Source organism: Hyaena hyaena, unplaced genomic scaffold (assembly GCF_003009895.1).
Source record: "Hyaena hyaena isolate Hyena2069 unplaced genomic scaffold, ASM300989v1 scaffold_56, whole genome shotgun sequence".
Taxonomy (NCBI): domain Eukaryota; kingdom Metazoa; phylum Chordata; class Mammalia; order Carnivora; family Hyaenidae; genus Hyaena; species Hyaena hyaena.
In genome coordinates, this window is record NW_024080688.1 from 3192462 (window position 1) to 3204804 (window position 12343).

The following is a 12343-nucleotide window of genomic DNA, read 5'->3' on the forward strand; positions in this document are numbered from 1 at the left end:
CTAGCTCATGAGCTGAATAAACATGCACACTGCCGAATGTTCAAAATGGAAATTTATTTCACCAAAGAGGAAAACTTGACATTTCGTTGAAAAAAAAATTTTTTTTAAATCTACGGTCGGTGGGAAGAGCAAAGAAGGCTATGTAGTAAGGCAGGTGTGCATACTTCGGAAACCAAGAAAGGGAGGGGAGGGTGGGAGGGAGGGGACGATAGAAAGACCATTCTTGTCAATAGCACAGCTTCCTGAGCACAGAGAAGTTACAATGAGAGCTATTTAGCAAACAGCAAGGACCGGGGACCGGGGAACTTCGGGTGACATTGTCAGGGCCAACATCCACTGAACTGACCTTCGAGATCAGAACAGGATCCTGGGAATGCCAAAGCAGGCGTGTGAAGGAATACCTAAGCGCGGCGCTCACAGTGCTACCAGCCGCGGCCAGACAGGGCTGAAGTCACCCTCTCTCCTTCCTCCTTGTCCACCCCCGTAAGGACGTGGCGAAGCAGACGCCATCTCATGGAGGCCAGGCTGGGCACCACCTCGGTTACTTCACTGACACCAGGCAGGTCCCTAAACACTTTCAACTCTAGCTCACAGCTGAACTGAGACGTGATCCTTAAGTTCCACAACTTAGTTCCACTGAAGATACCAGCCTTCTCGGGAGGAACATCAGTTATTAGTGATTTACACTTTAGCGTAAACGTGTGACTTGATTTCAAGGAGCCGGTGATGACAGAGGATGGGTGAGTCACTAAGGAGAGAAAAGGGTAAAGAATGAGGAGGCTCCAAGTAGAAGCACTGCCAATACCTATTAGAAATGTGTAGGCCAACCCTCTGCACAGAGTTGGGGTAACAGGCACAGTCCGGAAAAGCCTTTGTCAGAGAGCTGGAGGAAGCAGGTCTTTTCGGGAGTAAAACCGTGGCCGCCTGGCATGCAAGGCACAGCAGCACGGGCACTACCCACTGATCAGACTCGGCAGGCACACTGAAATCCAACCACCACCCTGGGCAGGGACCACCACCATCTGAGAACCTCTTAGAAGTGCAGAATCTTGGGCCCCGCCCTGGTCCTACCCTATCAGGATCTGCATTTTAACAAGATCCTCGGGCGATTAAATGGCTTATTTAAAGGGGCTGAGAGTCAACTGGATCCTGGTCTATTCAGGCAGCACAGCACACAGGAGAACCGGATTTACTACTGGCCCCGCCCCCCCCCCCCCCCCCCCCCCCCCCCCCCCCCCCCCCCCAGCATGAACCCGTGTTGATTCTCATATAAAACCTCTGAAACTTCAGACCCGGCCAGGTGGCGTCCTCAACAAAACTGAGCCAACATCATGCTCACTTACCTCCCCCATGTCTCTAGCCCCAGTCTTGCCGGGGACATGCCATGCCATCCCTTGGGGCTACCACACCCGTACCTGCGTCTCCCAGATGCCTACAGACTCTGAGGACACTGGCACTTTGCACACCACAACCTTGCTTCTGAAAGCATCTACCTCTAAGCCTCAGGAGTAAGACTGCAAAGCGTTATTCACCATAGAAAGAACTTAAGATACTGGTGAACGCAGTGGGCGAAGGGGGGAAGAGGGAGAAAGGCAGTACAAGTGGAGGGAAAGGACCTTCCTCAGCCCCCAGCCCCAATGCAGAGACCAGCACACTGTCCTGCACCTTGGCCACAACCCAGCTCTACCACTTAGTAGGGCTGCAGCTCTGATCATCACTAACCAGGCCCGCAGCCGTTTTTTCCAAGAGAATTTAGTGATTCACCACTTACACGTAACCCCCAGTGCTCATCCCTACCAGTGCCTTAGTGCCCATCTCCCCTTTAGCCCATCCCCCACCCAACACCCTGCCAACAACCCTGTTCGTTCTCTGTATTAGAATCTCTTACAGTTTGTGTCCCTCTGTTTTTGTATTATTTTTGCTTTCCCTTCCCTTACGTTCATCTGTTTGGTATCTTAAATTCCACATGATTGAAATCATAGGATATTTGTCTTTTTCTGACTTACTTCACTTAGCGTAATAGGCTCTAGTTCCATCTAGGTTGTTGCAAATGGCAAGATTTCATTCTTTTTCATCGCTGAGTAATAGTCCAGTGTGTGTGTGTGTGTGTGTGTGTGTGTGTGTGTGTGTGTGTGTTTATATATATATATATACACTGCATCTTCTTTAGCCATTCATCAGTCCATGGACATTTGGGCTCTTTCCATACTTAGGCTATTGTCGATGGCGCTGCTATAAACATTGGGGTGCACGTGCCCCTTCCAATCAGCATTTTGGTATCCTTTGGATAAATACCTAGTAGAGTAATTGCTGGGTCAGAAAGTAGCTCTATTTTTCATTTTTTGAGGCACTTCCATACTGTTTTCCAGAGTGGCTGCGCCAGTTTTTATTCCCAGCAAAAGTGCAAAAGGGTTCCCCTTTCTCCACATCCTCACCCACATCTGTTGTTGCCTGAGTTGTTCATTTTAGCCATTCTGAGAGGTGTGAGGTGGCATCTGGCTTTGATTTGAATTTCTCTGACGAGTGATGTTGAACATCTTTTCATGGGTCTGTTAGCCATCTGGATATCTTCTTTGGAAAAGTATCTATTCCTGTCTTCTGCTCATTTCTTCACTGGACTATTTGTTTTTTGGGTGTTGAGTCTGAGAAGTTCTCCATAGATTTGGGATACTAACCCTTTATCTAACAGGTCATTCGCAAATATCTTCTCCCATTCCAACGGTTGCATTTGTTTTGCTGATTGTTTCCTGCACTGTCACCCCAGAGGAGGATCCAAGGCCCACACGTGGTCAAAGTGGTCCAGGAAGGCAGCGAGCGACCCAAGCAGCATGCATAGATCGGGCCCAGGGTGGCATGGGTTCAGGCCATGAGGGGAATATGATCACCTGATGCTTCCAAAACAAAGACAAGGGCTTACTCCTCTCGCAAAGGACTCATAAGCACTCTCCCACTTGCCTAGGTGATTTCTGTAAGAAATAGATGCTGTGGAGTATGGTAGTGGGAGAAGAAAGGGTGATGGGCATTAAGAAGGGCACTTGCTGGAATGAGCACTGGGTGTTATACATAAGTGATGAATTACTGGAATCTACTCCTGAAGCCCAGCCTACACTTTATGTTAGCTAATTTGAGAAGGAAGTAAGGGGAGGGAGGAAGGAATGAAGTGAGGGAAAGAAAAAACAGATGCTGAGCACCCACTCTGGGCCAAGTAGTCTCCTGGGTCAGGGATCATGATGTGATGGAAAGCTAGGACCTTCAGACTCAAGACCCAAATTTGAATTCCAGATGTAGGATTCAGACCAAGACAATGAATTTCTCAGGCTCATCACACATAAAACGCCCATTTCCCCAGGTTACTGTCAAGACTGAACACAGTACCCCCCCCACCAGACACCAGGCATAGTAGGCCTTCAATTATTCTAACCACCACTATTTACTGCATGCCTGCCGTGCCCTCGGCATTGTTCTATAAACTTGTACGTGCTCAATGTAGTCACAGTTAACTTGCACAAGCCCACTTAGGAGGGAGAAAACTGGAATTAAGTAACTTTGAAAGTCACTCAGCAAATCTGCTGCTGACTCCTATCCAGAGGTATGGTACCCAGGTCTGTATCTCTCGGTCACTACTTCCCTTGCCTGACTACCTACGATCTAAGGGGCTTCTTTTGTTTTTCACTTTCCTTCATAATACATCGGAGTGGGGTGAGGACAATTTCAAGTCAACAACTGACAGAAAATTTAGCAAAGGAAACACTTGAGGAAATGTAGCCTTTCCAACATCCTAGGTCAGCCTTTTTTAATGTATTTTTTTTTAATGTTTGTTTATTCTGAGAGAGAGAGAGCACGCGAGCACAAGCAGGGGAGGGGCAGAGAGGGAGACGGAATCCCAGTCAGGCTCCACACCATCAGCACAGAGCCCAATGCTGGGCTCAAACTCACAAACTGTGAGATCATGACTAGGTCAGCTTCTTCCTTAAACCCACGTCTCCACACATCATTTAATGATGCCACTAACTTAACTTTCTCTGAAACAAGGTATACTTATCCCTGGGAGAAGCAAGGTATTTGCTGGAGGAAAAAATCCTTATAAAAAACTTTGGTGTTACAGAATATACCTGGTACCTTAGTAGAGGAACACATGTATTATACACTCATAGGCGTGTGCTCAGAAAGTCGGAAGACAGTGTGCAAACCTAAGGACGAAGACCCACACTTAGCTACCTTCCCTCGTCTGGACATGCCCCCGACCATCACGGACAAATGCGCGCTGTGACCAAGGGCTGTACTGGCCAGCACTTCCACAGTCTCTGATGCAGCCGGTTTTGTCGCTGTGTGGCTCAGTGGCCATTCGCCCTTATTTTATGAAACGGAGTGATGCCAACGTAAACGTGCTGTCAGTAAACGATGAGTAATTGGTCCCAAACTTAACAGAGAGAGCAGCGGATTTCTAGCCACAAGCAAGGCTATCCCTGGGCAGATGCAGTCAGTTGTGTGCTCTCCGGGGAAGGAGCGGAGGAGACCAAGTGAAGGGACTATGCTGGAGATACATCATCGATGGTGGCGTCCCAAATGAGGCATCTGCACAGACTTCGAATTTCTGTAGCATTCGTGGAACACAGCCTTCCTTTTCGCAGGCCTGCTTCTGGCCTGTGCACCTGTGTTCAGGAAGGAAGACCTTGGCACAGAATTAGAGGGCCGACTGCAAGTGGCGACACAGAATTTCCTCCAGCGTTTGCCCAGAGGAGCCCACAGGCCAAAGCCCAGCCTCACTACAACAGACCGTCAACAGCACCCCTGTGTGCTCCCCTTCTACCGCAGCACTCTGGGGGAAAAGGAAGATCTATGTACTGCTAAGCAGCAGCTAATACATCAGAGTTCCCGGGCAGCAAAATGGGCTAGTGTTCAAGGGCAGCAGAACTCTGAAGAAGGTACCATGCATTCTTATGAGTGGTTTCATTCTGCAGAGACATCCACGTATCCCCGAGCATTTCTCCGCGACTCTGGATTCGCAGGTTACGAGGCTGGCCGACAACCTAACTGTTGATAGCACTCTGAGCAGGGTAACCAAACACAGAGAGCACGGGAGCCGGCTGGAGACCCAGGACTTTATTTTCAGAACGAGATGGCCACGAGGGGCAGGGGTAGGGGACGTACAGAGGCATTCACATTCCAGCAGCACAGTGGGAACAATCAAGGCAGCCATCAAGTCAAAGACAACGCCCACCAGCTTTCACCGCCCACATGGGTCGTGTCCCACTGTGTCACAGCACAGAAGTGATCGTCTTACATCCTAGAGAGGACAGTACATATAGCACCTTGTGCTTCCCCCTGACAGGGAGACTGCACAGGCTGGGATGTGCCTCTAGCGCAGGACCAGTCCGCTCCCAGCGCAGTGAGGACTGACAAGCCTGTTGTAAAGGGGGCGTACAGGCTGCAGGTCACTTGGGTGACAAGAGAGCGCTCTGGACATCTGTCCTCCAAGCAGAAGCGTAAGCCCCGCCTCCCCACAGATGACACGCAGCTGACCCATGTAAGGTCAACAGTGAATGGAGGCCTGCTTCCCAGGCCAGTGACGCGGGCACGGGGGCAAGACAGAAAAGCCAGACGGGAGATGTTAAATCCATTCCCTGTTAGCTTACGAGGCTCAAACGCACTTTCCAAAAAAACCTGGAGAAATCCGGCGTCAAGTGATGGACTTTACGTATTAAGCCACCGGCCTCCAAGAAGCAGACAAGGACAGAGGGTGTCCCGTCTCCCCGTGGGAGATGGCGGTGAAGGATCGTTTTCAACAAAGTGCACAGTGTCCTCACACTTCACCCTTGACCGTTATAACCCTCCAGGGCCTGTAACACACAGACCAGCAGGGGGCAGAGCACAGCTTCGAACGTGATGACCCTGCTTCTCACCGTTCCGGGGAGAGGCACGCACTTCCAGCGTGGGAGGAAGGACACAGAGGCGGCAAAGGCAGGGAGAGCCCCGGGAGGCACGGAAAGGCAGAGGCGCCAGGCCTGCTGTTCTGCAGAGCCAACACCGTGGCGGAGCAGCCCCAGCGCAGCTGTGAAGAACTACACCGGTTTACCGCTCAACCGAGGTGGGGCACGCAGGGGCTGTTACACGGGATGCAACAGAAGTAGTCCTGGTCCAGCGTTCCAGGAGAATGGGGCAAAAATGGAGCAACGGGCGGCTGGGACGCCCCGACAGCAGACTAGCGGGTGGCATCTGCCACCCGTGGAACCCTTACCCAGGTAACACAACCGAGACGTAGCCCTGGGGGGCGTGCGTAAGCAGAAACACCTTCTCGGGGGTCCTCTTTCTCCCAAAGGCCTCTTCCTGGAGTCCCCTGTGCATCCAGGTCTCCACTGGCCAGGACCTCCCCTGCACAGGGAGCGGCCCCCGGCCCTCCACACTGACGGCGGAAGAACGCGTGGGACCAGCGGCCCTGTCTTCCATCCTTTTGCTGAAGCAGAGCCGGGGCAGGAGCGCAAACAGCCACCCTGAAGCGTTATCCAGGTGAGGAAGGGGGGCTTCTTAGTCACAGGACCATAAACTCCCGAGAGGGGGCTCCAGCGGACGGCCCCCGGGGAGGCATCCCGCTTGGGAGTTCATCTTTCGAACTGAGAACCAGGAGCCGAGACCACAGGCACCGGCGAGCAGGGGAGGATCTGTGCAGACTGCCACCAGCTACAGAGCACCAGGGCTCAGAGAGGTGAGCTCGCTGACCCCCCCCCCCCCACAGCCAGAAGTGGAGCCTTAGGATTGGGCTTCAGGGCAAGCATCCTGTCCTGCTTTCCTCCGCATCAAGGGGCTCCCTCCAGACACATCCCTGACCCGGGACGTGCACGCAGAGAGCAAAGCAGCCCATCCTCCGTCAGGCCACTGGTCGTCCTGGAGCGGGAGGAAGAGAAAAGAAGGTCCCAAAGCAAGTTCACTCAAGACGGGCCAGGCTTAATGCTCGCCCTACGGTCTATAGTCTCTCCAGTAAGAAAATGCAGAGAAACCTCTCTTCGTGCTGATTTTTCAAGAACCTACAATGCGATCTTTATGACCTTTTCTAGTCTGACCTTGTTCTCCGGATGGCACGCCCTCCGCTTAAAGATTGTACAAGCGGCTGGTGTTCTCCCGCAGGGTGGCCAGGGTGCGGGAGAGCGGCTGAGCTTTGACGCGCGCGATCTCGCGGACTGTATGCAGGGCCAGGCCCGGGTGGGCATACTGGCAGAGGCTCCTGGGCACCTGCAAGACACCAAGCATCCCGCGCCTCGCTACGCGTCCTGCGCGCAGTCACGAGCAGACCCCCTCCCCGGCCCTTCCCCAGCGAGGACCTCTTTGGGGCTGCCCTGTAGAGACCCCTTTACCTGCAGGTGCAGGGAGAGTCCTAGTCATGGGGGGCTCTGGGTGAGCGGGGGTCCCACGCTTCCTTGGACTGCCCTCTACAGGGTAGGGCTTTGCACTGCCTGGAAGAGAGTGGTTACCCTTCAGCTTCTCAGCCCCCTAGACTTTTGGTTCTGCAGAGCGACAACAAGGAGACATCTGCACAGCCAAGGGGGACACCTGCGAGTCACTGGGGCTCTGGCCCTGCCAGCCTTGCCAAGGTGACCGCCCGCCGCCCCTCCCACCCCCGCCCCAACTCAGCCCCATGACCCGCGTACCTGCCGGGGCAGGAAGTAGGGAGCATCCGTCTCCACGATGATCCTCTCCAGCGGGATGTGCCTCAGCGCTTCCCGGGCCTCCCAGGCCGAGGAGTAGGTCAGGACTGCCGTGAAGCCCACAGACATGTTGGGGAAGTGCTGCAGCAGGGGCTCGATGACGGGGTAGCTGCCAGTGAAGCAGTGCCTGGGGGGCAGGGGAGGGGCAGTTCCAGATCAGGGCCCCTCGCAGCCCCCCCGCGCAACAGCCCCCGCCCCCCAGGACAGGGAGGCCCTTTCCAATGATGGCGCGTGGACGAACGCCCAGGAACACGAAGGCCGCATCCAAGGGAGGGACGCCACGGTAACCAGACAAGGGCACCGCGGCGCAGACCCAAGCGACTCTCAGCCAAGGCTCCGGCTTGCAACCCGTCGCAGCACCCAATCCTACGCGGCCACGTGAAGTGACCGCCACAGGGAACACAGAGCAGCCATACAGGGAGGGGCAGGGTGCGCTTGTAACACGAGAAGAGAAGGAGAATGAAAACCCGGGGCGCCTCCATGATTACAGTTACAAGAGAAAAAACGGATTTCTCTGCAATCAAGTGAACTGGAAGCCAACAAAAACAGTGAGGACAGGAGGGAGGCGGCTACAGGCAAAGCTCCTCTGAACATGTTATCTAGTCAGGCTCTCAGGGCCCTTTTATACTGTTAACCAGTCTGGACCCTCAGGGCTCCCGCCAGCCACGGCACCTCACCGAGCCGTCCTGGCCCTGCTATACCTGCCCCCCACTAGCCCTCCTTCAAAGTCACCCCCAAAGCCAGCCACAAGAAGCCCGCCAGCCCCTCCGGAAGGGCCGAGGGACGGGGCCTCCTCTCTGGTGTGTGACCACGGGTCAGAGGTCGCGCTCCACTTGGGCACCGGAAAGGCAGCAGTCTGGCTGCTGACCCACTGCCTTCTGCTGCCTGTCAGCAACTGTCACACCTGAGGCTCCGTGTGTTCTGTGAACCCATCTCACCCATCTTGAAAGAGCCACCCCAGGCATCACCTCCTGGCTCCTTTCTAGCAAAGCTAAGCCAATGGCCCCTCCTCGGGCTCCCACAGCACCTCACGCCCGCCTCAGCCCTGCGCTCTGCGGAAGTCGCTAGCCAGCCTCCACAGCTGCTCCCAGGGGCCCCGAGCCCATGCCTAGGACGGGCACGCAGTAGGAGACCAAGAGTCTACCTCACTGAGGCCCTACAGCCAATTCCGATGAAATGCATACTGAAATTCAATGGCTGGAAAATGAACTTTCAAATTCAAGACAGGAAAGAATTTTTTAGGGGCCCTGGAATGATCTCCATGTGCTAAGTCCCTGGACGACACAAGTGATCTCTCTCCAGATCAAGGGCCCTCATTTCTGAGCGCTCAGACGCCATTTTAGCCTGCAACCAGGGACAGGGGTCATGAAAGCCTCCTTCCTGCTCACTGGTGATTTAGGCTGTTAGCTCGAACCATACAAAACTGCCATTTGGTAAGTAAAAAAAAAACAGTCAAATATCAGAAACGGCCTTTGATTTAATCTAATAGTCCATCTCTTGAAGAGATATCGGTCGTGAAGACCTCGTCTTATCATCCTCTCCCGAGTCTTCCTTTCTCCAACTGACACCCTCCCCAGAAAGCGCTCCTCTCCTCCGCCCACGGAGCTCAGCCTTCTAACCTATGGATCTTGTAATCTGAGGGCACAAATTTTTTCATGATGTTCAGCAGATCTTCGTCGGCTTCCCGGCAGTGGATCACCAAGGGCTTCTTCAGGGACACGGCCAGCTGCAGCTGCCTCTCAAACACCTGGGGGGAGGCACAGGGACAGCTGTGGGTTAGAGCCACCTCGAAGCCTGTCACCTCGAGCACACCCAGACCAACGGGCACCCCGCTACCCCGTTCTGCAGACTATATAACGCACTGTAACGCCACCTAACTCATACTGGGTGCTTACTCACAGGGAGCGCTCAGAGCTCGTCAGCTGTAGCATAACCTGTGATTCTCACAAGCACCCTGGGGCAGGCGTGCTGTTAGCCTGATGCAGTTGAAGACAAGGAGGCTCCGAGAGAGGAAAAGGGACTCACAGCTGGAAGCTGGAACGTCACAACGCACAGCTGAACCCCAGCACTCCAGAGAGCACCCGCCATGCAGTGCTTAAGTGGGGAGGGCAGGGCGGGGCGCGGGGACATCAAGTAGAAGTTAAATGTCCTTCCCCTCACCGTCCCCATCTCTACTCCTACTCCCAAGAGGTAATCACCGTCCATACATTTTCCAAAGTTGTACAAACACACACACACACACGCACACATATACACACACACCCCTGCACAATGCCTGGATCTCAAAAGGTGCTCAAATATTTGCCAGAATAAAAACATGTATTTTCTCCAACTTACTTTCTTTACTCAACCAAAATCAGATACCCTTCTAGATGAATACCTATGGAGACACTACCTTTCATCTTTTAACCTTTAAAAAACATCAACAACAACAACAAACTCTAGCCACTTTTAAACCGCTAGTAAACTACACATATTAATAATTTAAGTGAAAAGGAGCTGAACTTATCCTTTCCTCTAACAAGCTTAGCTTTAGAAGAGAACACCAGTATGAACTCATCATAAACACATGACCTCATCTTAAACTTCATGTTTCCATGAGTTGTTTTTTTTTTTTGTTTTTTGTTTTAACTGTGGAATAGAATTCATGTTTGCATTTTTAACAGCCAGTAAACTGTTGGTAGCTTGGGTCCTGTAACGTTCACCTGAGAACGCCATCTGCAAGTCTAGCGCTTGGGCTTCCTCTTCTCAGGGACATTGACTCAATGCCATTCTGGGGTCATTCTCGTTTAACCTGTGCTCTCAACAAAAGGAAAAAGGGCCACAGACACCAAAATCTTAGAGCACTTGGTAGCGGCTTGAAAGGTGGTCTGGCCCCGTGTCTGCAGCCGGCTGGGTCCTCCCGACACAGCTGCCCTCCCTGGACCCCGACCGAGGCAGGAGGTCACAAGGAATTTTAATTCGAAGGCATAACTCCCGCCCCTAAACAATTAGTCCTAAGGGTAAACTATAGCCTTTGGGTAGAATATTACAAAGCGGTTATAAAAAACCTATTTTTTTCAAAATATATGTGAAAGAAGAACCTTTTCAGAAGTGGAAAAAACATTAAAAACGAATCTTTATTTCCTAACTTTTTTTTTTTTTTTTTTTAGAAGCATGGACATAGGCTTCTAGGACAGGTCCTTGTTAGACGTGCCATTCGTCCCTTGCAATGCGACAAGGGACATGAACATTGAAAACACAACGTTTTGTAAAACATCCAAATTTTGAAAATGCGCGGACGGGAGAAGACGTGTTAGAAGGCAGGACCCTGTGGCTGGGGCAAAGCCACCGGGGACCCAGATGACAAGCAAGGGGGTGGGGAGACGGAGTGCGGGGAAGCTAGTGACCCAGCATAATTACTCTTCCGCCTGCATGAGCTCCCGTCCTCCCTGTGGACCCATCATTTCCAGGGACTCCTGAGTCGGTCAGTGTCTCCTAGGGTGGCCCAGGCGGCTCTTGCGTACTCAGTTCCCCAGTAATGACTTTCAGTCAAACCCAACTGGAGGCAGAAACCGCCTGGATCGGCCAGCCCAGGGAGGGAAGGCCAGTCCAAGCTCCGTGGCTTCTGAAACCAGACACCAAGAGCGTCTGATCATCATACTGGCTGATGGGTGCAACTCTCACCTGAGCTATCCAGGACCCCAGCTCTCAGGGGTCAAATGGGAAGTTCAAGAGTTAATCTACAACACACAGAGAAGCAAGGAAAAAGTTAACAATGGTTCACTCTGAGTAGCAGGGTAACTACCGAATTTTCCCCCAGTTCTTTTGCTTTCCTCTGTTTTCCAATCCTTCCAGAAAATACTAGGTAACAGAAACCAAGCTCTAATAACCAAACCTACCGCTTAGCCAGATATGGTTTCTTCCATCAGTGTATCTTCTTCCCTTCAGAAGGTAAAATATTCAAGAGCTTGTCAACCCCTCTGTTTTTAGGCAAATGCAACTCTGCCAGACGTCTAAGTGGTGTAGTTGCTAGGGCCCACCACGTCTCACTCTGGTGCCTGAGTGTCGATTTACATCAAGAACAAGGCATCCACTTCCTCCATCCAGCCTGGGGGTCACAGTGTTCTACACAAATATTTTATCTCCCCCTCCTGCTGCCAGCTATGTATTTCCACTGAATCACCACTTTCCAGGCCTGAGTCCCCTCTCACCCAGCCAGATGTTATCCACAGGATTCTATTTATCGCCCTCTGCTACTACCTTCAAGTTCAGTCTGTTGTGCAGCACGCCCCATGTGCCTCTACATGCAGATCTGATACCATAACTTTTTTTTTTTTAAACATTTGAGAGACAGAGAGCGAGATGGGGAGGGGCAGAGAGAGGGAGGGAGACACAGAATCCGAAGCAGGCTCCAGGACCTGAGCTGTCAGCACAGAGCCCGACACGGGGCTCAAGTTCACGAGTTGTAAGATCATGACCTGAGCCGAAGTTGGATGCTCAACCGACTGAGCCACCCAGGCGCCCCGTTACCGTAGTAACTTAATAAAGGGAAAAAAGTTACCGTGAAATACTTGGTATATTTCTCGGCACACAGCAGGCATTCAATCAACACCAGCTATACAACTAAATACAACACTGTTCTTCCTCCTTCCAGTTGCCTT

The 12343-nt window shown here is 52.3% G+C and overlaps 1 protein-coding gene across 6 annotated transcripts in view; it reads right to left on the reverse strand.

Moving 5' to 3' along the window:
- Window positions 1-34: 34 nt before the first annotated feature.
- The window catches only part of TATDN2 (TatD DNase domain containing 2), a 31111-nt gene continuing 18802 nt past the window's right edge, over window positions 35-12343 (reverse strand). The window contains exons 5-9 of one of the 6 annotated variants that reach the window (XR_005528300.1): window positions 9320-9447; window positions 7644-7827; window positions 7059-7227; window positions 4219-4652; window positions 35-748 (exon numbers count right to left, since the gene is read on the reverse strand). Coding sequence is in view for 4 of the 6 variants with exons in the window: in XM_039231378.1 (XP_039087309.1) it covers window positions 7087-7227; window positions 7644-7827; window positions 9320-9447 (453 nt within the window). In the remaining 2 variants the exon portion in view is untranslated. Of the gene's footprint in view, window positions 749-3907; window positions 4653-5088; window positions 7228-7349; window positions 7449-7643; window positions 7828-9319; window positions 9448-12343 lie in introns of those variants that run through there. The other 5 variants (XM_039231378.1, XM_039231376.1, XM_039231377.1 and 2 more) reach the window with 5 other exon arrangements.